Below are 27,707 nucleotides of genomic sequence, written 5' to 3' on the forward strand. Positions count from 1 at the left end.
CCCCCAGGAGGTCACGGCCCATTCCCCCATTTCCCCCATCCCCTCCCCCCGCGGTCACTGCCCATTTCTCCTATCTCTGCTCCTCCCGCCAGGGTCACTGCCCATTCACCCATCCCCTCTCCTCCCCCCAGGCCCACTGCCCATTCCCTCCCATCCCTCCCCATTCCCCCCCCCCCCCCCCCCCCCCCCCCCCCCCCCACATCCCCACCCCTCCCCGGGGTCACTGCCCCTTCCTCATCTCCTCCCCTCCCCCAGGAGGTCACGGCCCATTCCCCTACACCCCCCCCCCCGGGTCACTGCCCATTCCCCCATTCCGTCCTTCCTGGGTCACTGCCCATTTCCCCTCCCAATCCCCACGCCATGGCAGGGGGGTGGGTGTCAGTCCCAATCCTCCTCCCAACCTTGCTACCCTGAGGGTCAGTGCCCATACCACCACCCCCACCCAGGTCACTGCCTCATTCACCCCCAGCGCGGTGTGTGCTCATTCTCCTTCCCAATCCTGCTCTCCCCATGCCTCTCACTCCAGCCAAGGGGGTCTATACCTCCCCTACCCTCCGGCATTTACAGTGGTTTGAATCTGCCGCTTCCGGTTGTCTGAAAGCGGCAGATTCAAACCACTATAATGCTGGAGGAATCAGCACAAAAGCGCTTCACAGGAGGCTCCCATGCACTGAAGATGTCACCTAGAAAGGGGACAAAACGTTTGCAACAAAAACTACCAGCTCGGCAAACAGAACCACAATAGCAGAAGGCATTTGTTTGCCCAGGAACATAAAAAAATTCTGTAGCAAGTTGATTAGTGTCTCAAAAAGTGCCACCTTGGGAAAATTTTGTCAGACAGTCTTTTAAGGAGCATTCTTTTATTTGTGAGAGAAGGTATCTAGTTCGAAATTGATTTGTATCCAGATTTCTTCTCAGCGTTTTTATAAATAGGTGGGTGATAAACTTAAGATATTAAGATTTTTAATCAGATGTACTTGAGAGATGAGAAACTGCTTGAACCTTAGGGTCACATCACTGCAGTAAAATTGTATATTATAATAAATGTTTCCAAACAGTACATCAAGAATGTATATTTTTTTAAAAATTGGACATTAAGCATGCGGTAGAAAGATTAGTACGGTGATTAACCCCAAGTAATAATCACAGGCTTCTTAAAGAATATTCATTGGGGCCAAGATGTCTGAAGTTGAAGTGAGGGAAGGGCATTAAAGGTAATCAAATTGGTGAGCAGATTATTTGTGCAGGAACAAAGTGAAACAGTCTTAAGGCTTCAATATTTAAACAAGAATATTTCTCAGTATTATGCATAATTAGTTGGTGTAGTGAAAAATAACTGGCCATATTTAGTTCTACAAAAGCCTCATAATTGCTGATATACAAACTGCAGTTTTGGGTCAGATCTACACTTTGTCATGATAAAACATTGTCAATTTTCGCAATGAGAACTGCTGTTTGTTGTGTACAGTGGTTAATAATATTCTGGGAATCATTGAACTGATTTCAGTATTGTTGGTGCTTGTTAAAATATCCCAGCAACGATAAATGTACTTTTGAATCTAAGATAGTTGATTTCACTTTATTACAATTTTATTTATTTTGGCTTTGGCAATTTCATTATTACTTACATTGGTTGTTGATGCTTATATAAAAGCATCAACCTTTTAATCAGCAAACTAAATCCTAATAATTACTAATTCACTTCATTCAATTGCAACTTGTGGCAGTAACTTCAATTATACTTGCTGGCAAGCTGTTCTCAAAATTTTTATAATTTACAGTATCTTAACAGAAGAATTCAGGGTAATACACTCGAGGGGTTGAAAAATCATTGGAAGTATGCTAATTTGATGTGATTGTATTCAGATGGCTTATGGCTCCATAGACTATATAGTACTGTTTCACACATATATATTATGAAATAAAAGAAGAAAATACAAGAAATATAAGTATCTTTCATTCTCTGACCCAAAACTGATTGTGTTCTCCCTGTCCACATCTTCCACCTTATCAGTTTCATATTGATCAGATCGTCCTCCACCATAACTGCTACTTCCATTATGATTCCACCACCAACACATCATGCCTATCAGTCCTCTCCCTTTTCAGCATTCTAAAGGGCCATTTACTATACAACATCCCAATCTGCCCTTCAAGCATATCCATTCATACAGTCCCATGGTGACCTTCCATGTAGGTACAGGCGATCCAAAATATTTCCTTTTACCTTGTCTCTTAATTGTTCAAAGTCCCAAAACCACCTGCAAGATGAAACAGCACTTTTCAGTTTAGTTTGTATTTGCAGCTCAAGTACAGGCTGCTCTGTGCTGCGGAAAACCAACACACAGGCAACTGCAGAAAGCCCACTGCTGTGATCTGAACTTCTGCTCATGGTATTTTATGAACATATGAATTTAGGAGCAGAAGTATACTACTCAGCCTTTCAAGTCTTCTCCACTTTGCAATAACATGGCTGACATGTTTATGTTCTGAATTCCACATACCCATTGACCCTCAGTAGCTTTCTATTTCATTCTTTCTGCCAAAGTGAACAAATTCTCATTTTCCCAAATTTGTGCTCCATCTGTCAGATTTTATTTCTTCACTTGCTCTGATTATGACCTCTCTGTCCTCACTGTCGAGTTGTGTTTCACTGAGGATCATGCATGCTCATGGAACAGTGGAGTCATGGAGATGTAGGCAAAGTCTCTTCCCTGGGGTTGGGGAGTCCAGAACTTGAGGGCATTGGTTTAGGGTGAGAGGGGAAAGATATAAAAGAGATCTAAGGGGCAACTTTTTCACGGAGAGGGTGGTACGTGTATGGAATGAGCTGCCAGAGGATGTGGCGGAGGCTGGTACAATTGCAACATTTAAGAGGCATTTGGATGGGTCTATGAATAGGAAGGGTTTGGAGGGATATGGGTCAGGTGCTGGCAGGAGGGACTAGATTGGGTTGGGATATCTGGTCGGCATGGACGGGTTGGACCGAATGGTCTGTTTCCATGATGTACATCTCTATGACTCTATGTACACCCTGGAAACAGACACTTCGGTCCAACTCGTCCATGCCAACCAAATATCCTGAATTAATCAAGTGCCATTTGCCAGCATTTGGCACATATCCCTCTCAACTCTTCCTATTCATATACCCATCCCTGATGCCTTTAAAATGCTGTAATTATGCTACCCTCCACCACATCCTCTGGCAGCTCATTCCATATACTCATCACTGTTTGCATGAAAAAGTTACCCTTTAGTTCCCTTTTAAATCTTTACCCCCTCACCCTAAACCTATGCCCTCTAGTTTTGGGCTCTGCTACACTGAGAAAAAGGACCTTTTCTATTTTTCCCTCTCTATGCCCCTCATGATATGATAAACCACAATAAGGTCACCCCTCAGCCTCTGAAGCTCCAGGGAAAATAGCCGCAGCCTATTTAGCCTTTCCCAAAGCTCAAACCCTCCAACCCTGGCAACATCCTTGTAAATCTTTGCTGAACCTTTCAGGTTTCACAACTCCTATACTCAATGCTGAGTACTTTGCGTTTTGTTTGGGTGCTTTGCAGTCTTCTGGGTTCAACGTTTTGTTCAGTAAATTCAGACTATAATCTCTGTCTGCATTTTGTTTTTTTAATCTTCACACAAGTGTTGGTATATTCCTTTCACATTTCCATTCTTCTTGATTTGGATGTCAGCTGTTCCTCAGACGCTATAAATTCGTACCTCCTCTTTACACGCCCTGTTTTCTAACCCGTCTCTCCAGTTCTTGGTCTTGCACTGTCAACTCTTTGGCATTTAATGTCTCCCAGCCTCCAGCCTGTCATGGAATTTTTCTTTTGTTCTTATTTGTCGTCCTCTTTTCAACTGCTAAAACTATTACTGCTTTTTCCCAGTTTTGACGAGAGGTTATTAACCTCCAGTATTAACTTTGTTTCTGTCTCCACAGATGCTGGCAAACCTGCCAAGTATTTGCAGCATTTTCAATTTCAGTTTCAGATTCACAACTTTAGCTTTATTTTCTCTCTTATGAAAGATGGCTTTAGTAGTTATTGCAAACATTGCACAAACTGTAAAAGGCACTTGCCTGATTTTACAAACCAGTTACGCATGCCAAAAGACGTCACAAAATTCCCACTGAGATGTTTATCAGAGCTTCGTGTTACATTACAAAAATCTATAACCTAACATGCAACTCTGTTATACAGTTTCTCAATATTTTCTCAAGAAAAGGTATAGAGCTATGTCTTCCATTTAGACAAATGGAATTATCTGTTTGGACTATGGTGAACACCAGGGGGAACTAGAACATGGGGTCTTTAACTGCCAGCCATGGCTCAGCATGTAGCACACACCTCTGAATCCAAAGATTGCGGTTTCAAGACCTCCTCCAGAGTCAGTGCTGCACAGAACAGAAATAAACTCTTTGGTGCAACTCGTCCTTACCAACCTAAATTAATCTAATCCCGTTTGGCCTATATCCCTTTAAACCCTTCTTACTCATGTACCTATCCAGATGCCTTTTTAAATGTTATAATTATACCAGCCTCCATCACTTCCTCTATAGCATATTCCATACACAACGATCCTCTGCTTGAAACAGTTGCCTCTTGGATCCCTTTTATATTAGATTACTTACAGTGTGGAAACAGGCCCTTCAGCCCAACAAGTCCACACCGACCTGCCGAAGCGCAAACCACCCATACCCCTATATTTGCCCCTTAACTAACACTACGGGCAACTTAGCATGGCCAATTCACATGAATTGTGAGGAATTCACCTGACCCGCACATCTTTGTGACAATGGGAGGAAACCTACGCAGACACGGGAAGAACATGCAAACTCCACACAGTCAGTCACCTGAGGCGGGAATTGAACCCGGGTCTCTGGCGCTGTGAGGCAGCAGTGCTAACCTCTCTTTCACCTCTCGCCTTAAACCTATGTCCTCTAGTTTTTGGACCCCCCCCACCCTGAAAAAACCTTTTGCTGTTCACCCTATCTATGCCCCTCATGATTTTATAAACATCTATTAGGTCACCCCTCAGCCTCTGACTGAGAAAATAGCCTCAGCCTATTCAATCTCTTCAAATAGTGCAAACCCTCCAACCCTGGTAACATGCAATGACCTGTTAAAACAAAGGCCTGTCTACCTATTCTCATGGAAAAAGTGAGGACTGCAGATGCTGGAGATCAGAGCTGAAAATGTGTTGCTGGAAAGGCGCAGCAGGTCAGGCAGCATCCAAAGAGCAGGAGAATCGACGTTTCGGGCATGAGCCCTTCTTCAGGAATGAGGAAAGTGTGTCCAGCAGGCTAAAATAAAAGGTAGGGAAGAGGTACTTGGGGGAGGGGCGTTGGAAATGCGATAGGTGGAAGGAGGTTAAGGTGAGGGTGATAGGCCGGAGTGGGGTGGGGGCGGAGAGATCAGGAAGAAGATTGCAGTTTAGGAAGGTGGTGCTGAGTTCGAGGTTTGGGACTGAGACAAGGTGGGGGGAGGGGAAATGAGGAAACTGGAGAAATCTGAGTTCATCCCTTGTGGTTGGAGGGTTCCTAAGCAGAAGATGAGGCGCTCTTCCTCCAGCTGTCATGTTGCTATGGTTTGGCGATGGAGGAGTCCAAGGACTTGCATGTCCTTGGTGGAGTGGGAGGGGGAGTTGAAGTGTTGAGCCACGGGGTGGTTGGGTTGGTTGGTCTGGGTGTCCCAGAGGTGTTCTCTGAAATGTTCTGCAAGTAGGCGGCCTGTCTCCCCAATATAGAGGAGACCACATCGGGTGCAGTGGATGCAGTAAATGATGTGTGTGGAGGTGCAGGTGAATTTGTGGCAGATATGGAAGGATCCCTTGGGGCCTTGGAGGGAAGTAAGGGGGGGGAGGTGTGGGCGCAAGTTTTGCATTTCTTGTGGTTGCAGGGGAAGGTGCCGGGAGTGGAGGTTGGGTTGATGGGGGTGTGGACCTGACAAGGGAGTCATGGAGGGAGTGGTCTTTTCGGAACGCTGGTAGGGGAGGGGAGGGAAATATATCCCTGGTGGTGGGGTCCGTTTGGAGGTGTCGGAAATGACGACGGATAATACAATGTATCTGGAGGTTGGTGGGGTGGTAGGTGAGGACCAGTGGGATTCTGTCCTGGTGGTGATTGAAGGAGCGGAGGAGTCGGAAGTGGAGCAGATGCGGCAGAGACGAAGGAATTGAGAATATGGGATGGCGTTTTTACAGGGGGCAGGTTGGGAGGTGGTGTTTTCCGTTTGGAGGTGGCGGAAATGCAAAACTTGCGCCCACACCTCCCCCTCCCTCACTTCCCTCCAAGGCCCCAAGGGATCCTTCCATATCTGCCACAAATTCACCTGCACCTCCACACACATCATTTACTGCATCCGCTGCACCCGATGTGGCCTCCTCTATATTGGGGAGACAGGCCGCCTACTTGCCGAACGTTTCAGGGAACACCTCTGGAACACCCGGACCAACCAACTCAACCACCCCGTGGCTCAACACTTCAACCTCCCCTCCCACTCCACCAAGGACATGCAGGTCCTTGGACTCCTCCATCGCCAGACCATAACAACTCGACGGTTGGAGGAAGAGCACCTCATCTTCCGCCTAGGAACCCTCCAACCAAAAGGGATGAACTCAGATTTCTCCAGTTTCCTCATTTCCCCTCCTCCCACCTTGACTCAGTCCTAACCCTCGAACTCAGCACCACCCTCCTAACCTGCAATCTTCTTCCTGATCTCTCCGCCCCCCCCCCCCCCCCAACTCCGGCCTATCACCCTCACCTTATCACCCTCACCTTATCACCCCTACCTTAACCTCCTTCCGCCTATCGCATTTCCAACGCTCCTCCCTACCTTTTATCTTAGCCTGCGTGGCACACTTTCCTCATTCCTGATGAAGGGCTCATGCCCGAAACGTCGATTCTCCTGCTCCTTGGATGCTGCCTGACCTGCTGCGCTTTTCCAGCAACACATTTTCAGTACCTATTCTCATGGGTGGGTGTTAAAGGTCTTTCAGCACTATTTTGATGAAATGCTGGTGATTACACTGCGATCCTAGCCCATATGTATCCCCCAATCAACATTACAAAAATTAATTATTTGATCATTATAACATTGTTATTTGTGGTAACTTGCTGTGGGCAAATATATTCACTATACTTACAATACAGCAGTAGTTTAGAAATTTCAAAGTATGTTTGTTATAAAGTGTCTTGTGACTCATGAAGTCTTGAAAGATGTCATATAAACAATTTCCTTTCTCTCCTTTTAAAACATACGCTAAACCATTAATTAGTCATTTGTCTTACTTGCTCAGTATTGTATTCAGCTTCTCAAATCAAAGATTTCTTCAACTTGAATCTAGACCCAAGATCGGCTGGAACGCTGGTTTTGTTGACCATTGTTTGCAAATAAACTCTTGTTGATATCTTGAAACTACCATTCGCAAACTAAACTGTTCAATGGAGTCAATTAGAATGATTTCGTGCAAGATATTGGTAAGTTAGATAAACCTTCAACTTCCCAGTCAAAGGATTCTGACTGAACAGAGTTCCCAGAGGACTGAACTGTTGATTTATTGTAATGCTTTAATGAAAAATGAGCCAACAACATGCCCATGAAATGTAAACACTTTGATGAATGAGGGAAATCAAACAACATTCCTTTTTTTTTTGCAAAGAAGTAGACCCTTCAAGTGTGAAAGGACAATGTCAGTTCCATCTTCTACATGAGATTCAGCTGTAAAGTTCTTAGACCGACTCTGATGTGAACTATCAAATTTGCTTCCAATGCTACACTGGGATTTACTATATCTAATGAAATAGATGGAATTGCAGGTCACACTTTCTTGACTGAATGAAGTTTTTTGTGAAATAAACATTTTGTGAAGTTATGCCGAAAACCATAATTATCCTGGATTGTCCAATTTGCCTGTTATAATAAAAAGAAGCAAATTTTTGATGCACTCTGTACGAAAGTTGCCACATCTCAGGGCTGCTCTCTCATAACAGAGAGATGACTGATAGTGGGTTGGTCATGTCTCGGAAGAGGAGCAAGGTTCAGAAGGCAAGACCTTCATAACAACCTCAGTCAGTGTGGGAATCGAATTTGCATTGTTGGCATCATTTTGCATCATAAACCAGCTGTTAAGCCAATTAAGCTAACCAACCCCCTCAACCTGCAATACTGAGCTATCACTTTATCTTAGTCTTGATCTGTTTTATTACAGCGGTAGACATCGTTTACATTGTTTCCATGTGGTAGACTGACTAGTAAAGCTAGATCACACAGAATTCGGGGTGAGCTTGCAAATTGGATGCAAAATTGGCTTCACTGTAGGAGACAGAGTGGTGGTGAAGGTTTGTTTTTCAGATTGGAGGCCTGAGATTGGCAATGTTCCAAGTGATTGGTACTGGGTCCGCTTTGTTATTATATAAATAATTTGGATGAAAATATATAAGGCATGGATGGTAAGTTGGAAAAGCTCAGCATGTCAGGCAGCATCTGTGAAGAGAAATCAGGGTTAATGTTTTTGGTCCAGTGACCCTTCCTCAGAACCTCATCAGACCTGAAATGTTAACTCTGACTTCTCTTCACAGATGGTGACATGTCTGAGCACCAGGAGGCGTTGATTGGGAGAAAATCCCAAACACAAGCATTCGGTTGCATTCTAGATAATCTTGGACAGTAATAGAATTAACACTACAACTGTATAAGCAAATCTCGAAAGTTTACTTTCTTAAAAGCAATAATGTTTGAAAAATTGTTTACATAATGTGTAACGATTGTTGCATGAAACATTCGACTTGATCTCTCTGGCAATTACAAGACATGTTTCACTATGCTATTAAATGTAGTTGCTGTTAAGTCGAAGACAATGCCTAGTGGTATTATTGCTAAACTACTAATTTAGAAACTCAGCTAATGTTTTGGGGACAAAAACAGAAGTTGCTGGAAATATTCAGCGGAAAAACCGTATTCTGAAGAAGGGTAATTTGATCCAAAATGTTAACTCAGCTTGCTGTCCATGCTGCTGCGGCCAAACCTGCTGAGTTTTTCCATTAATTTCTGTTTTTGTTTCTGATTTCCAATTTCCAGTGTCTGTGGTTCTTTCTTTTTTTGTTTAATGTTCTGGAGACCTTGGTGCAAATCCCACCACAACAGAAGGGGGAATTTGAAATCTTTTTTTAAAATCTGGAATTAAGAATCTATAGTTGATTGTGAAACCATTGCCAATTGTCAGAAAAACACATCTAGCTCACTAATGGCCTTCAGGGAAGGAAGTCTGCCATTCTCCCCTGCTTGGCCGACATGTGACTGCGGATCCACAGCAGTGTGGTTCGCTCGCAACTGCCCTCTGAAATGGTCTAGCAAGCCACTCAGTTGAAGGGCAATTAGGAATGGGCAATAAATGCTGGAAGGCCAGTCACATCCATGTCTCATGAGTAAATAAAACAAAAGTATCTTCTCTTTAAAAGAGATACTTGTTAGTTTCCAATATGCATGTTTCAGGAATTTTAAAAAACCTAAGGGGTAAATATTCACCACTTAATGTACTGAGGATCAGCTATCTTCACTCAAACTGACAATAATATATGTCACCACCTCATGGAGGGAAGGACTTATGTATCTGAATGTTGTTATGATGTCTCCAGAATATGGTAGTCAGTTCTACGACTAAGTGTTACTTTGGCTGAAAGTGTCACAGTTGGTTTTGATCAGAATGTCAAAGGCCCACTCCAGAACTTGATCACGTCATTTAGTTCAGTACTGAAAACATGTGCATTCTCAAAAGGTAATTCCTTTCGAGAGAACCTTTAAACCTAGACTACATGGAAGTACATAGGTGATCAGCAAAATTCCTATTTATTTTTCTGATAGGGAAGTAGGAAATTCTGCTGAATTCATGCCAACATTTAATTTTGAACCAGCAATAACTTTATGAATATCTTATTAAAGGTAACAAATAAATATCAAATTATTTCTAGATACATCAATATTAAAATCTTTCCTTGTATTTTGTTCAGATTGAGTATGAACACAATTGAAGACGAATCTGGCACAGTTACCTTGGAAACAATCAGAGCAGTAACCATAGGCCAGGATACAGAAGGCAATCTGATCTTACATTGCCCTCAGAACGGTGAGTTGAATAATCCATTTTGTTTTCATTGTTTATATATACTTATTTTTAAAACCTCAGTTCCTTTGTTAATTAAGTTTTAACCTTTCTCCTGTTTCCATCTCTTTTCAATCCCAAATATTTCTTGAAGGTGGTGATGTTTAATTGTAGCAGGATAAATTTATGCAGGCAAAATACATCCTTTAAAGTATGACTACCAGCGTGAAAGTTGGCGACTACAAAAATCGAGTTGGACGATTAGAACTCGTGGAGATGGGAGCAGCAGGGCTGGAGGAAATGACAGTGATAGTGACAGTGGAAAAATAAGGATTAAAAATGTTGGCTATCATAGGAGTTAGTATTGGCAAGTGTATGGCAAATGGAACTTGGTATCGGACAGGATATGAGCTGAAAATGTGTTGCTGGAGAAGCGCAGCAGGTCAGGCAGCATCCAAGGAGCAGGAGAATCGATGTTTCGGGTATGAGCCCTTCTTCAGGAATCATTCCTGAAGAAGGGCTCATGCCCAAAACGTCGATTCTCCTGCTCCTTGGATGCTGCCTGACCTGCGCTTTTCCAGCAACACATTTTCAGCTCTGATCCCCAGCATCTGCAGTCCTTACTTTCTCCTATCGGACAGGATATGACTAGCATTATTATGGCTGAGCTGAGAGTGGAGAATGGAAGACTATCTGGTGACACCTTTAGAGTAGTCAAGTCTAGAGGTGACAAAAGAGACGGTTGAGGGTTTCGTCAGCTGGACTGAAGTAAGTGAAGACTTAGGTGATGTTACACCTGTGAAGGAAAATGATGTACAGCATTTGTGGTTGTAATCTTTTAATTCAAATTTCATGTGCTTTCTTTGAAAGCAATTTGGGACAAATTCACAACTTCTGGACTTTCTGTCCCTGACTAGAAGGGATTGAAGTTTACAAATAACCTGTATCAGCATGTTTGCTGAATGTTCCTAAAATTCAGGAAAGTTTGGCAAGCTACAGGCAAAATTCTGACGGAGGAGCTTGCTGTGATTGATATGACAGGACCCAGTCAAAACAGTTACAATGAGAATAGTCAGCTAAGACCAGCCAGGACTTCAAATTACAACAAAATGTTCCAAATTCAAGACTCCATGCAAGGGTAGGTCTGCCTGTAAATCCAGTGGTTTATAACAGTATATGGTGACTCTAAGTAAGAATAGCAATTGTATCTTGATGAAAAAAGAGACTATTTGTCAAAGCATTTCATCTTGCGCTGATCAGATCAACTTGAGAAATACCCATGTAAAGAAAATGAGCCAATTTATACTGTTTGAGTAGAAAGTGATTAGTTGGCAAGTGCATTCTGGTTGGTCATGGTATTGCCATAGAGTACCTGTTGGATGTTAACTGTCAGGCTTTTCAAAAATTATCATCCAGACAGTTCGGCATTGGACTGGTCAAGACACAAACCTGAGAAGTGAACCTGAGGATGGTCGTCACTTATTGTGTTGTATGCATTATAGGCACACTGTGTATGTGTTCTTTCTGTCTAAAAGCATTTGACGTAATTCTGTGATTGGGCAACATTTGTTAAATAGTCCTCAGTATTCTAAGATTAGTTGGGCTTGCAGTATGGCATACTTGTAGTGTAGCACACTGGAAGCTACATATGTTAATTGACAGGCCTTGTCCTTTGCAGACAGGAAGAACATGTGCGTACATTGTGCCTTTTTCAACTCAACAAAACAGGTAACAGCTATTTTCGAGTTATTGTCTCAGGGCAATGATTTAACCAAACAGGCACTGAGTCAAGTTATTTTTGATCCAGATACTTTTTCTCCTTGCCAGTTTCCCCATTCCTTGTAGGATAGATCATAATCTTCCCTTCCATCAAGAAAGATTATGGTTTCTCTGTACATTTCCTGATTCGGAAACATATCATTTGTTTGAATCAAAGAAGGTTGTGATTATGCATCTTCTGTTTTAGAGCACTGCCAATCCTGCTTCTTATATTTAATATTGCTGTTCTATTATCTGTGATAATTAAGGTTATCTAAAATTTATTACAATATTATTTTTCATTTGCCTTATAATAAGTACTTTATCTATTAAATGTAGATTTAGAATCTGAGGACAATCAAGAACCTCTACACAAAAGGCTTTGTTTGTCGACTGAAGATGACGCTAGTCTTGAATCTACGGGTATTGCTGGTCCATTTGCAGCTGTACAATCAGTTGTTACGCTTCCAAGTAAGATCATTGGAAATATTTGCTGTCGTTTATTAATGGTGATTGCATAAATTATCTTGTATGTGACTAACTTCCTTTGATCACCAAATAAAGTCTCTAAATTCTTCTGCCCGTTGCAATTATGTACCAGGTGTATATGTCTGTTCAGCCATGTTCTGTAATGAGCTACATTTCAAGTTACATTATTTTCAGTAATATTACTTTTTGAAACTGTGACTCTGCGTTGAAAGTGACTATATAAATTAGTACTTTTATTCAAACAGAGTCGAGAGTGTGGTGCTGGAAAAGCACAGTCAGTCAGCAGCATCCAAGGAGCTGGAGAATCGATGCTTCTGGCATAAGCCCTTTGTCAGCCTGAAACATTGGTTCTCCTGCTGCTCGGATGCTGCCTGACCTGCTGTGTTTTTCCAGCATCTCTCACTCGACTCTGATCTCCAGCACCTGCAGTCTTCACTTTCTCCTCCTTTTTATTTAAGATTCTAATATGTTTTATTTTAGTATTAATGACAAATATGAATTTTTTTAATTATTATGCAATAAAATAAGAAAACAATTTTGCAAAGTTTTTGCTGTGAGGTTTTGAGGTTTACATATTACTGATTCTAACCTCTTTTTGCATTATAATCAATCTGATGTGTTGCTAGTTCTGAACATGTCTGGGAACAAAACAGTGAGTTCTAAAAACAATTTGTCAGAAATCTTCCATCTGGAAGGTCAAAATCAGAAATCCTTGAACTAACCGTTGTCAAGAAAGATAAGGTGTAATTGGAAGTTAGCCTTGAGTGTCAATCCACATTACTAGTTATACATATAATTGTACAACTGCGTAAGAACAGAGTGTGGAGCAGGATGTACAAGTGAGATTTACTCAGTATAATCCAAAATAAATTTCTACCCCCACATATTCTAGCCTCCTAATGAAAATAAAGTTAAAATTCTACTTCAGGTGTTGCTGTTTTAAAACATGATGTGGGGTGGCACAGTGGCTAGCGCTGCTGCCTCACAGTGCCAGGGACCTGGGTTCAATTCCAACCTCTTTGTGTGGAGTTTGAACATTCTCTCCGTGTCTGCTTGGGTTTGTTTTGGATGTTCTGGTTTCCTCCCACAGTCCAAAGATGTGCAGTTTAAGTGAATTGGATGCTAAATTGCCCATAGTGTTAGGCCAGGTGCATTGGTCAGGGGTAAATGTAGAGCAATAGGGTCTGGGCAGGTTACTCTTCAGAGGGTCGGTGTGGACTTGTTGAGCAGAAGGGCCTGTTTCCACAATGTAAGGATTCGATATTTGATATTTGTAAAACAAATGTCTATGATCTTGGAATATAAGCATTTCAGTTTATAAAATAGCTGGTTGTTTCTACACATAGTGACTGAACATGAGCGTACCTGAATAATTTAATTACAGAAATTTGCTTTGGGGAGTAGTGTGGTATAGCGATAATATCATTGGATTAATAACCCAGAGGCCAAAGTTACTGTGAGGATATGGTTTCAAATCCCACCATGTCAGCTAGTGTAATTTAAACTCAGTGAGCATATCTGGAATTGAAAGTTAGTAACCATGAAATGATTGTTGTAAAAACCTGTTATTGCTACCTGATCTGGCCTACATGTGACTCCAGGCACTCCATACTGTGGTTGAATCTTAGCTGCCCCCTCAAATAGGCTAAGAAGGTGCTCCAGTCAATTGGAGGTGGGCAGCAAAGATTTCCGCCTGAAAGAATGAAAGAAGAACTTTGGTGCCAGCACCAAGTTAACAGTTCTTACCACTGACTTGAAGAATGCTTGAAGATATAGCATCTTTGGTATAGGTTTCACCTGTCAGTCCTGACTGACTTTGGAGGTTAGCTGAAGAGGATCTGCAGTATCTTTATCCAGTAAAAGTGATATCATCAAACTGCCTAAGCTGAACATTGGAGAATTTGAACTGACAGAAACCCAGAAAGTAAGAATCACTGATTATCCTCCAGATTTTATGCCTTTGAAAGACATAAAAATAAAAGATTGGAACACATGTATGGAATTAAGATTGAAGATGAACTGTAATAAACCTTTAAATTATTTTTAATTTCATCAAAACTCTTTTTTTATTATAATGGAGAAATTTGACCTTCCACAAATATAAAATCAGTAGTTCAAGGCCAGAGAGGCTGCTCAGCAATAATTGTGACTTAGTGCAGCATTAAAACACATTATCTGGAAAAACTTTAACAGTTCTCCCCATGGTGAAGCACAGATTCACAAACAATAGTCTTCTGGACTTCTGTGATTATGGTGCATCTGCAGGTGCCAACAGACACTGTTTCACAGGTGTGACAATTCACTCTTACAGTTTCTTGTCATTACAACTGCAATGCCTGTTCATTGTGTTCACCGCTCCAAACAAGTAGCAATATGACAATCTCATAGAATCTTGTAAGGTTGATGCTTTGGATTATTTATTGCTAAGGTGAATACCTGAATTTTATTTGAAAAAGTGTCTACCCTTGCCTTCCACACTACCCACAAGCTTTGTTCCTGTTGGATAACTATTCCAAACTGGTTTTGTCAGTAATTACCCTGCAAGGCAAATTCCACAGAATCAACTACAATGAGCATCTCTGTTCGAACAACAGGGATAACTTCATAATGGCATTTCATTTTTTTTTTTGTTTCATTATATAGTTATAGAGTCATAGAGATGTACAACACAGAAACAGATCCTTCAGTCCAACCTGTCCATGCCGACCAGATATCCCAACCCAATCTAGTCCCACCTGCCAGCACCTGCCCATATCCCTCCAAACCCTTCCTATTCATATACCCATCCAAGCGCCTTTTAAATGTTGCCATTGTATTCGCCTCCACCACTTCCTCTGGCAGCTCATTCCATACACGTACCACCCTCTGCATGAAAAAGTTGCCCCTTAAGTCCCTTTTATATATTTCCCGTCTCACCCTAAAACTATGGCCTCTAGTTCTGGACGCCTCCACTCCAGGAAAAAGGCTTTGTCTATTTACCCTATCCATGCCCTTCATGACTTTATAAACCTCTATAAAGTCACCCCTCAGCCTCCAACACTCCAGGGAAAACAGCCACAGCCTATTCAGCCCCTCCATATAGCTCAAATTCTCCAACCCTGGCAACATCCTTGTAAATCTTTTCTGAACTCTTTCAAGTTTCACAACATCTTTCCAATAGGAAGGAGACCGAATTGCATGCAATATTCCAACAGTGGCCTCACCAATGTCCTGTACAGCCGCAACATGACCTCCCAACTCCTGTACTCAATACTCTGACCAATAAAGGAAAGCATACCAAATGCCGCCTTCACTATCCTATGACTCTGCTTTCAAGGTGCAATGAACCTGTGCTCCAAGGTCTCTTTGTTCAGCAATATTCCCTAGGACCTTAACCATTAAGTGTGTAAGTCCTGCTAAGATTTGCTTTCTTAAAATGCAGCAACTCTGATTTATCTGAATTAAACTCCATTTGCCACATCTGATCAAGATCCCATTGTAATCTGAGGTAACCCTCTTCTGAGGTAGCTGTCTACTACACCTCCAAATTTGGTGTCATCTGCAAACTTGCTAACTAGACCTCTTATGCTCACATCCAAATCAATTATATAATGGCAAAAAATGGTGGTCCCAGCACTGATCCTTGTGGCACTCATAGGCCTCCAGTCTGTAAAACAATCCTCCACCACCACCCTCTGTCTTCTACCTTTGAGCCAGTTCTGTATCCAAATGGCTAGTTCTCCATGTGCTCCATGAGAGCTAACCTTGCCAACCAGTCTCCCATGGGGAATCTTGTCGAAGTCCATATAGGGTAGATACTAAGAACCTTTTACCGCTAATGGAGTCAGGTGTTACTAGGGGACATAGCTTTAAATTAAGGGGTGGTAGGTATAGGACAGATGTTAGGGGTAGATTCTTCACACAGCGGGTTGTGAGTTCATGGAATGCCCTGCCCGTATCAGTGGTGAACTCTCCTTCTTTATGGTCATTTAAGCGGGCATTGGATAGGCATTTGGAAGTTATTGGGCTAGTATAGGTTAGGTAGGATTCGGTCGGCGCAACATCGAGGGCCGAAGGGCCTGTACTGCACTGTATCCTTCTATGTTCTATATATCACAGCTACCACTGTGCCCTCATCAGTCCTCTTTGTTACTTCTTTGAAAACTCAATCAAGTTTGTGAGACATGATTTCCCATGCACAAAGCCATGTTGACTATCCCAAATCAATCCTTGCCTTCCCAGATGCATGTACATCCTGTCCCTCAGGATTCCTTCCAACAACTTGCCCACCACTGAGGTCAGGCTCACTGGTCTATAGTTCTCTGGCTTGTCCTTACCACCCTTCTTAAACAGTGGCACCACATTAGCCAACCTCCAGTTTTCCAGCACATCACCTGTAACAAATATCTCAGTAAGGGGCCCAGCAATCGCTTCTCCAGCTTCCCACAGAGTTCTAGGGTACACCTGATCAGGTCCTGGGGATTTATCTACTTTTATGCATTTCAATACATCCAGCCCTTCCTCCTTTGTAAGTGGACATTTTACAAGGTGTCACCATCTATTTCCCGATATTCCATATCTTCCATGTCCTTCTCCACAGTAAACACTGATGCAAAATAGTCGTTTAGTATCTCACCCATCTCCTGCGGCTCCACACAAACGCCGCCTTGCTGATGTTTGAGGGGTCCTATTCTCTCCGTAGTTACGCTTTTGTCCTTTATGTATTTGTAAAAATCCTTTGGATTCTCCTCTCTATTTGCAAAAGCTATCTCACGTCCCCTCTTGCCCTCCTGATTTCCCTCTTAAGTATACTCCTAATGCCATTATACGCTTCTAAATTGTTTTACATCCAGGGAAGTTATTTGGGTTGAACTGAGAAATAAGAAAGGATGATCACCTTATTGGGATTATATGATAGACTCCCTAATAGTCTGAGGGAAATTGAGAAACAAATTTGTAAGGAAATCTCAGTTATCTGTAAGAATAATAGGATGGTTATGGTAGGGGATTTTAACTTTCCAAACATAGACTGGGACTGCCATAGTGTTAAGGGTTTAGATGGAGAGGAATTTAAGTGTGTACAAGACAATTTATTGATTCAATATGTGGATGTACCTACTAGAGAAGATGCAAAACTTGACCTACTCTTGGGAAATAAGGCAGGGCAGGTGACTGACGTGTCAGTGGGGGAGCACTTTGGGTCCAGTGACCATAATTCTATTAGTTTTAAAATAGTGATGGAAAAAGATAGACCAGATCTAAAAGTTGACGTTCTAAATTGGAGAAAGGCTAATTTTGATGGTATTAGACAAGAATGCTCAAATGCTGGTTGGAGGCAGATGTTCGCAGGTAAAGGAACGGCTGGAAAATGGGAAGCCTTCAGAAATGAAATTTTTTTGTTTTTCAATTTACTTGATTCCTTTGCTGTGATGTTCTGGGCTTTCATACATATGTTATCGTAACAGTTTCAGACAATGACCAAAGTTTTGAGGTAACCATGACAGGAGAGGCAGCATCCGAGCTGGCTCATGCAACTGAAATTGAAGACAATGAAACCGTTACTCAGATACAGGTAAGTGGTCATTCTAAGAAATGATTCCCGTTCTCAACCAATATTTTTTTTAAATTATGCAATTAAATTTCAAACTCTTAAGTGAACATCCATCTCCTTTTCATCTTGTCACTTAATTTTGCTCTGACTTCACAATTAGCAAAGATTAACATTCAGTTTACACCGTGGGGCAAAAAGATAAACAATTTTTACTTAATATCTGACATAATTTTGAATTCTGTAATGGTGCATAAAGTGGTTTTGTATTTAAAAATCTAGCTGATTTGAAGAGAAATTGACGCAGTTTTTAGTTATTATAGCTGAAGACAGACACCTAAGGCTGTGCTGTTCAGTTCTAACTCCTTGCTGGCCACAAATCATCCATAGACTTGAAAGAAACAGAAAGTGTTAAAAGAACTATCTTTAATGATAATTTCACCCTCTAACAAATAAATTTTAACTCTGTTCCCTTTTTATTTGGTTGCCCTACCTTACCCTGTTATTTCTGAAAAAGAGCAGCAGGTCAGGCAGCATCAAAGAAGAAGGAGAATCGACGTTTTGGGCATAAGCCCTTCTTCAGGATTCTCCTTCTCCTTTGATGCTGCCTGACCTGCTGCGCTTTTCCAGCAACATATTTTTAAGCTCTGATCCCCAGCATCTGCAGTCCTCACTTTCTCACTGTTATTTCTGAGTCATGAATTCAACTCCCAGTTCAAAGACTTGAGCACACAGCCTGCATAGACGTTCTTGATCAACCCTCTTTTGATTAAAAAGAGGCTCCATCCATCCATTCAGTTCAAACATAAATGTTATATCATGCTATTCAGTAAAGAGCAATGGAATTCTCTTGATATCCTGGCATACATTTATCCCTCAAGCAGCACAGCACAAGCAGCTTGTCAGTTTTCTTAATTAAAGGAAACTACTGTGGATGCTGGAAGTCTCAACTAAAAAGAGAAAATGCTGGTGAAATTCAGAAGGTCTGGCAGTACCTGTGGAGAGAGAAGTGGACCTGCTAGCAGACCTGTAGAGTTTCTCCAACATTTTCTCATTTTCTTTTTGGTCATTTACCTTGTCTGCCTGGCCTTGAGTACACTTATCCTATTTTAAACAGAGTTTACTCCTTGAAGTGTTTTTCACATCAAGAGATCTTAAAATGATACTCAAGAGATTTGGTTTGTCCTTTATTTCTTGTTTGCATGTAGGTCCTGCACAATGAAGATCACATGGATGGTATTCCTCCTCAAAGCAATGAAGATTTGGATCCTGTTAGTCAAGCCTGGTTTACAACAAAAGAAGATAAGGATACGCTACAGAACAAAGGTACGAAGATTATCAAGTTCCCAAAATAGATTGTCCTGTTTGTGATATTAGATTAGATTAGATTAGATTAGACTTACAGTGTGGAAACAGGCCCTTCGGCCCAACAAGTCCACACCGACCCGCCGAAGCGCAACCCACCCATACCCCTACATTTACCCCTTACCTAACACTACGGGCAATTTAGCTTGGCCAATTCACCTGACCCGCACATCTTTGGACTGTGGGAGGAAACCGGCGCACCCGGAGGAAACCCACGCAGACACGGGGAGAACGTGCAAACTCCACACAGTCAGTCGCCTGAGTCGGGAATTGAACCCGGGTCTACAGGCGCAGTGAGGCAGCAGTGCTAACCACTGTGCCACCGTGCCGCCCAATATTAATCTGAGCAAGTATAATTCACTAAGTTAATAACAATTGTGAAAATGCAAAATGGTAAACAAATCTGATGTTTAAAGTTCTTTCACCTTATTTGAGGCAAGTTATTTGACAATATACTATTATCATCATAGTCCTATATGTCATCTTGAATGTTAATTCCTCATCAAATATCTGATGTGAAATGTAAATTTACCCTTTTCTGAACAAAAATAAACGTTTTACATCTTCTGGTGTTTCAAAATGTTTCTTGTACACCACTTTGCATGTTGGATAGCTCAGTGAGTCTCTGTTTAACTTTCGACAAAAGACCAAAAGAAGCTCGGTTTATACTTTTCCAACCTTTCTTTTACATTCGGAAAAGAAGCTGATCATTTTGAAGCCTGGCTGCATAAGATTAGCAAGTTTTATCCTGCATAGAAATTGAATTTGGACCAAAACTATTTAAATTTTTACAGCAATCATTCCAAAGATGAGAGTACAGTGTTACTCGCTGCCTCAGACAGGCTGTAAGACAATTACTTTTTCAAGTCTTTTCAAAAGTCTGCAAGTATTTTTAAGGCAGAGAGTTCTTAAATCTTTTGAGCTTTTGCGTTTGTAATCATGCAAACCCTTTGCGAGTCCTAATTCCTTTAAATAAACTCTGAGCTGTCTCAAGTTAAGGGGTTATCATAATTGCAGATGCTTTCATCATTTTCTGGTTTGAAAATACCTTACAAAGGTCATATTTTCTTTTCTGTGTAATTTGTTCCATGAGGCATTATTTCAACACATTATTCTGTTATAATGAAAGCAATGATTCCTTATTATTTTACTTCCACCCTTCAACCATTGCCATTAGTCTTTCCATTAGAAGCTGCAGTGGCCTGTTAATTTGGAATGGATAGAATTATTCCATAACTGTTGAATGGTATGTCTATTTAAAAGTTTTGTAACTTTCCATTCTAATAAGTTTTGCTTAATTAGGAAGAAAGCTTGTATTTAAATAGCACATTTCACAACCACCTGATGTGTCGTCACTCTTGTAGTGTAGGCAAAGCTGCAACCAATTTGCACACAGCAAACTCTTAAACAATGATAAGTTAATGTTCAGATTGTCTTTTTTTTATTGGTGATATTGTTTGAGGGATAAACATTGATTTGTAACATCACAGATTACTCGCCTGCATGTCTTTGAAATAGTGTGTGAGATCTCTTATACCCATCCAATATGGCATACGGAACCTCAGTTTAACATCTCATCTGAGAGATGGCACCACCCACAGTACAGCATTCCCTTGGTATTGTTCCAGTTCTCTGGATTGTCAGACTATTTTGTTTGCTCAAGCTCTGGAGTAGAACTTGAATCTACATAACAGAGATACTTCAAATTAATTGGAGAAATGAGGCTAGAAAGATAGAATGGCATGTTAATCTGCTAATTTATTTACTTTGTTATAATATATTTGGGGATTGTGGGTCTGTATGTAATTTTTCAAAGTTGATAAACCGTGTAAAATGAGGAAAATAATGTTTCTGTGATGCATGACTGCACTTATTTTAGCTTGTACTAAGTGTTTGAGCAATAGTTACTACTTTTTGCTGAAATTATTTGAAAGTTACTGCCTTTAAGGCACTTTACGGGTCTGTGTGTATCTTGCAGCACCATGTTACAATAAGAGCCAATTATTTACAACCATCCGCCAGGACCTTATTTCTGAACAACCTGCTACGGGAGATCCCAGAAGAACCTGCAGTGCTACCTTTTGCTTACCTTGCTCCCACGACAACTGACTCTTCCTTGTGTTTTTCCTGGTTGCATTGCAAAGACTGCAATTAAAATGAGAAATTGTTAATTTGAATCTGTGGCTTGTTACTCACTGCAGAACCATTTAAATATTATTGAAAGCAAACTTTTTCTTAAACAGGCCACAAATGGAAGCAGGGGATGTGGTCAAAGGAAGAAATAGACATTTTAATGAGCAACATTGAAAACTACCTACAGGTGAGAAATAATGAAAATAATTAGATTATTACCTGAGACTATTATTTTTAAATGGCTTTCTTCCTGTTGTGATTCTGTTCGCCGAGCTGTGAATTTGTGTTGCAGATGTTTCGTCCCCTGTCTAGGTGACATCCTCAGAGCTTGAGACCCTCCTGTGAAGCGCTTCTGTGTTGTTTCCTCTGGCATTTGTAGTGGTTTGTCTCTGCCGCTTCCGGTTGTCAGTTCCAGCTGTCCGCTGCAGTGGCCGGTATATTGGGTCCAGGTCGATGTGTTTGTTGATAGAATCTGTTGATAGAATGAGTGACATTCCTCTAGGAATTCCCTGGCTGTTCTCTGTTTGGCTTGTTCTATAATAGTAGTGTTGTCCCAGTCGAACTCATGTTGCCTGTCATCTGCGTGTGTGGCTACTAAGGATAGCTGGTTGGAGGAAACAACACAGAAGTGCTTCACAGGAGGCTCCCAAGCACTGAGGATGTCACCTAGACAGGGGACGAAACGTCTGCAACACAAATTCCCAGCTCGGAGAACAGAACCACAATGAGTAACCGAGCTACAAATCTCACAAACTTTGGCTTTCTTCCTCTTGATCAGTGTCTGTCCCTTCTCTCCGATTACCATCATGTCCTGTTTCCTGGTCATGTCACCTGTTCATTCCCCACTTCCTTTACGTACTGAACCCATCACTTTCAGAAACTCAAAATTTTTACAGTGCAGAAGGAGACTTGTTGTTGTTCACTGGCTTTCTGAGTGAGCATTGTGATTTAGTGTCATTCTCCTGCTATTTCCTTACAATTCTGCACGTCATTTCTATTTAACTAATCGTCTGATGCTTTCTTGAATGTTATGATTGACCCTGCCTCCAATATATTTCCAGGAAATGGAATGACCCAAAATGCTCATTGTGTAAAAGAAATGTTTTCTCATCACCTTGACTTACTTTATAAATTACTTTAATTCTCTACACTCTCATTATTGATCCTTTTATGAAAAGGAACAGTTTTTCCCCATCTACTTTGTTAGACATTAACAATGTGTGTTATTTGAAAACTTCAGTCATCAGGAGCCTCATCCTTTCTGTTTTTTCTCTAATTTGTTCTAGCCCAGCTGGATCTCCAGATCTCTTTGGTCCATTGACTTGGATTCATGTACACGTTCCCACACTTGCACATCCCATCCTACATTTCAACAGCTTTCAACCATCAATGCCCATACTTTCAAATTTACATCCTGCACCCCTCTGTGCATTCTCAAAATTTTCAGTTTGTTAAACTGCAATTATATAATGCTGTTATCACGTAAAGGAAAAATGCCAATGTATTTACAAACAAAACTATAATAATTTATGGCAGTCAGAACTTCTGAATAATGCGTTATGTTGGTACACCGAAATCATTGTTTTCCCCTTATTTCCTGGTCTTTCTGTAGGTACATGGACTAAGTGATGCCACAGAGGTCATATTTGAAATGTCAAAAGATGAAAGAAAGGATTTCTACCGAACCATAGCGAGAGGTCTTAATCGACCATTGTTTGCAGTTTACAGACGTGTGCTTCGGATGTACGACAATAGAAACCATGTTGGAAAGTAAGAACAGTTTATCTTTTATAATTTAATGTGATATTTTAACATTAAAATAATTGGTTTTCTTAACCATTCTGAACTTTTCTTGTCAGGTATACACCACAGGAAATTGAAAAACTTAAGGAGTAAGTATTTTGTTCAGCTTTGTTACAATAATCATTTTAACTTTTCATCTAGTCTATCCTGAACATCTCCTGTCAGACTAAAACTTCCTGTCGCAAAAGAATTTTCTCTGGTCTCCTGTGATGTTATTGCCTTGCTAGCTAGTCTAGCATAGTGTGATCTGCTACTGTTTCCTCCTATCTACAAGCTGTCAGCTTAGTAAGCAAGTTGTCTGTTTGCTGCTGTCTCTAATGGGATACGTTAAAGTTGAAATGACACTTGAGTCCAGCATTCAATTCAATGTTTTTTCAAACAGTTCAGCTGGGCATTGTCAAATTGTGTGAACAGTTTGCCCAAGTTTCTACCTTTCCTGGTTCTGCTGTGAAATAATTGTAATTGTAAGTCTATCAAAGTGATGCCTTCATAATCCAAACTGTAATTAAAGTTTATCTTCCAGCTTTTTGTTTTTTTACCTTGCATTTTCACAACTGCAGAATCCCTGCAGTTTCACAACTGCAAAGTGGTTTATAGCCAAAGAAGTACCTTTTGAAGTATTATCATTGTGCAATTTGGCTGTTGTGCTTCTTATATAACAACATAAAAAGAATTTTCAAACAACAATGTCATAATGACAAGATTATCTACTCTGAAGTGATGTTTGTTGAAGAATAAATATTGGCTGGGATACAACAAGAATTCCCCTTGCTGTTCAAAATAGACTTTTTACATCCATTTAAGAGGGCAAATGCAGCCTCTGTTTAATATCTTAGAAATAATGCTGCTGACAGTGCAGCGTTTCCTCTCTATTATACCAAAGTTATCCTGAACTTTATACTCAATCTCTAGCACAGGACCTAAGCATATAAACTGAGGTGGGAGTGCTACCAACGAAAGCATGGCTGGTGCTTTCCGTGAGATGGTATGAACTTTGTGATACATCCATCGGCTAGGCATGCTCAGTTGCTAGGTTGTGGGAACTGATTATTTTAGATTAATCTGAGAACATCTGAATGCTATCTTGCCAAACATGTGCATATGCTAACAAAAAACAATTGACAGTATCAAGTGTTGAAAATTAAACAACTCTGTGTTTTTGCTGAGGACAATTTAGAGAAGATATTAAGAATCAAATTGATTTGTGGCTTTGGATGAGCTGTAAATAAACCTTTAACTGATTTAAAATATATCTATTTTGATAGCCTTCTATAAAATATGTAATTAAATATTGGATTATTTGTAAGTTATATTTCTGTATACATCACTGTTTCAGGAAATATTTAGACTGTTAATGTGAGCACTGGCACATATTGATCTACAATTATCATTAATTGTAATTCAGTTCATAAAAATAATCACTGAGAATTGTCACTGTAATCACCATAGGAAAATAATAAGTTTCTAGTTTAATGTATTTAAAATTAGTTTACTATTCTCAAAAAGCTGCTATTGAAACATTAATTTTTTGAAGATTTTTATTTTATTGTACACCTTTTGATGTAACCTGTAAGGTTAAAAAAAATGTTTAACATGTGTTTTGCGTGTTATTTAGGCTACGTTCTAAGCATGGTAATGACTGGGCAACTATAGGGGCAGCTCTGGGAAGGAGTGCCTCTTCAGTAAAAGACCGGTGCAGGTTGATGAAAGACACTTGCAACACAGGTAAAGCTAGGCAGCAATATGCATTTTGCACATATAAAATCCTGTGTAAATTCCTTTTGTATTGTACAATTGTAATGTCAGTAATGCTGTTTTATCATGCTAGTGCTCTATGTTAACATAAACCATGCAGAGAAGGCACGCGTTGTTTAGAATTCCTCACTGTACATGGAAGTGGTTATTCTGAATTAGATAAAGTGGGGTCACAGTGTATCCATTACCTCTTACAAAAAAAAAATTGGAGGAATATTTAAAAACCGAGAATGTGGAAAGTAAAGTTTTGACAGCTTGACTTTAAATGAAGGCTTTGGCTATCTCACTGTAGTCTCTCCTGTTGAAATTTTGCTTTCCACGTTAATCACATTAGCATTTGATCTAAAGATTCTCCCCTATCAGATTCAAAACGATCAGGCATCTTGTTACAGATCTTTTGTAGCAACATTTTTTTAAAACTGTGCAAAACTGTAGTTTATAATTATTTCTTAAAAGGTAAGTTTAGAACAAAAATTGTCAGATTCTCTGCAATGGTGAAAACGATCATGAATTAGAGTCAAGCATCATAACGCACAAACTGAGTAGACTGAATGGAAGCCTAGAAATTGCTTACAGTGCTTAAAGTTAAGGGCAATTTCTAGTTGTTTATCTTCAACAGATTTTCCCAATTTATTTTATATCTAATAATGTTTGCTATTATCATTCTTGATTGTCTCCTTTTTTTTAAACAGAAGGTTGCATCTCTTTAAAGTTTATAAAATCTATTCTGATTGCATTTTAGCTCCGAGTTCTTGCTTTGTATGTTTCCTACATTGTTTAGTTTGAGAAGGATTTAATTTGGAATATGGACTTGATTGTAACATAATTAAATCACCACAAAAGCACAGTTGTAGTGAAGTGGAACAGACATCGTTTGTTCTATTGGATTAGTCTTTTGGACCAGTTTCCTTTCATTCGAAACTTATCTTTATTGGTTCCCTGTGCATCAGTCCCTCGCTGAGAGGTATAGTGTGTGTGTGTGTGTGTGTGTGTGTGTGTGTGTGTGTGTGTGTGTGTGTGTGTGTGTGTGTGTGTGTCTCAGGTCTTTGCCAATTTTATTCCTAAAATAGTTGGAAAGTAGTGTGTTAAAATCGTTCATTAATGTCAATTTCAATTATTCATTTGTTCATAAACATGTCCCTCCTTCTCTTTGGTAAGTGATATGATTGAGATAACTTATTTAGTATTGAAGAATCACTTTCTTGCAAAATTTAACTCAGTATATTGAAGCACTTTGTTCCTAACTCGGAACATTTTGTCATTGTAATTCTTATTCCAGAATATTTGTTCTTTAATGTTGTTCTGGGAAAATTGGGATCAACTGTGGCTCCAAGGCCATTATAAATGCATTTCTCACTTTTTTTTCTCATTTTTTGTGTAGCATGTGAAGAGGCATCCATAGCTAATGTTCAGTGATCCATAGCTGCTCAAATTGCACAAACATTTTGTTACATCTCATTTTCCAGGTAAATGGACAGTTGACGAAGAAAAAAGACTTGCAGAGGTGGTCCATGAATTAACTGCCACAGATCCCGGTGACATTGTCACTCAGGGTGTCTCCTGGGCTGCAGTGGCTGAACGGGTGGGCACCCGTTCTGAGAAGCAATGTCGTTCCAAGTGGCTGAATTACCTCAATTGGAAGCAGAGTGGAGGGACAGAATGGAGCAAAGATGATGAAATAAATTTAATTTTAAGGTATTCTAATTCACTTGCCATGAATGGGAGTTTCAATAGGAAAGCAGGCGACCTGCAATCAAAAACCCAGAAAGCATATTTTGCTAAGTTTACATATCTAAGACTATATCCATTAAATTACCTATAGAGCAGCTTTCTATGTATCTTCTTCAGATTCAGTCAAATTCCGTTAAGTAGAAGGCCCCACAGCATGCGGATAACAGCTTGGGAGAATTGTAAACTGTAAGGAGGACAGTGTAGAACTTTATCAAGTCTTTGACATGTTAGTGAATGGGTAACAGATGTCCAATATAGCAAAGAGTGAGGTGGGTGCGCTTTGGTAAAAGGCACGTAGAGAGACAGTATAAATATAGAATTTTATTCTAAATGTTGTGCAAGAACAGAGACACCTGAGTGCACATGTACATAAGACATTAAAGGTAGCAGGACAGGTAGAGAGAGAACTTTCAATAAAGTGTACACGATTCCAAGCTTCATAATGGGGCCATATGCAAGAGTAGGAGTTATAATGAAGTTGTGTAAGACATGTGTTAGACCTCAGCTGGAAAGTTGTGTACAGTGCTAGATGCCATGCTGTGGGAAGGGTGTGAATGCACTGTAGAGAGTGCAGAAGAGGTTTATGAGAATGGTTTCCAGAGTGGAAATCAATTCTGAGACTAGATTGAACTGTTTCACTTGGAGAGGAGAAGGCTAAGATGAGACTTGATAGAAATTTTCAAAATCATGATGAATCTGAACAAAGTGGATCAAGAGAAACTGCTTCTATCCACAAACAGATCTGGAATCAGAGGAGAATGTTTTAAAATATTATGCAAAAGAAAAGCAAATGCACGGCGAGAAAAGCCTTTTTCACACAGCAAGCATTTAAGATATAGACTGCATCACCTGGAAGTTTGGTGGAGGTGGGTTCACTGGGACATTCGAGAGAGAATTGAGTGATTGTTCCTATAACAACAATGTCCTAGGGTAAATGCAGGAGATTATGTTAAACTGATGTTAAGGGGCAGCATGGTGGCTCAGTGGTTACCGCTGCTGCCTCACTGTGCCAGGGATCTGGGTTCGATTCCAGCCTCTGGTGAC

General features: G+C 40.4%; 1 protein-coding gene across 3 annotated transcripts in view; it reads left to right on the forward strand.

Annotated features, from left to right (window-relative positions):
- Positions 1-27,707, forward strand: part of dmtf1 (cyclin D binding myb-like transcription factor 1) — a 54,111-nt gene that overhangs the window by 524 nt on the left and 25,880 nt on the right. For 2 of the 3 annotated variants that reach the window (XR_009645897.1, XM_060842590.1), the window contains exons 2-10: positions 10,011-10,126; positions 12,200-12,331; positions 17,794-17,900; positions 19,085-19,202; positions 21,485-21,561; positions 22,987-23,144; positions 23,234-23,266; positions 24,793-24,902; positions 26,399-26,627. Coding sequence is in view for 2 of the 3 variants with exons in the window: in XM_060842590.1 (XP_060698573.1) it covers positions 10,018-10,126; positions 12,200-12,331; positions 17,794-17,900; positions 19,085-19,202; positions 21,485-21,561; positions 22,987-23,144; positions 23,234-23,266; positions 24,793-24,902; positions 26,399-26,627 (1,073 nt within the window). In the remaining variant the exon portion in view is untranslated. Of the gene's footprint in view, positions 1-7,401; positions 7,482-10,010; positions 10,127-12,199; positions 12,332-17,793; positions 17,901-19,084; positions 19,203-21,484; positions 21,562-22,986; positions 23,145-23,233; positions 23,267-24,792; positions 24,903-26,398; positions 26,628-27,707 lie in introns of those variants that run through there. The other variant, XM_060842591.1, reaches the window with a different exon arrangement.

This window comes from Hemiscyllium ocellatum, chromosome 23, assembly GCF_020745735.1.
Source record: "Hemiscyllium ocellatum isolate sHemOce1 chromosome 23, sHemOce1.pat.X.cur, whole genome shotgun sequence".
Taxonomy (NCBI): Eukaryota; Metazoa; Chordata; class Chondrichthyes; order Orectolobiformes; family Hemiscylliidae; genus Hemiscyllium; species Hemiscyllium ocellatum.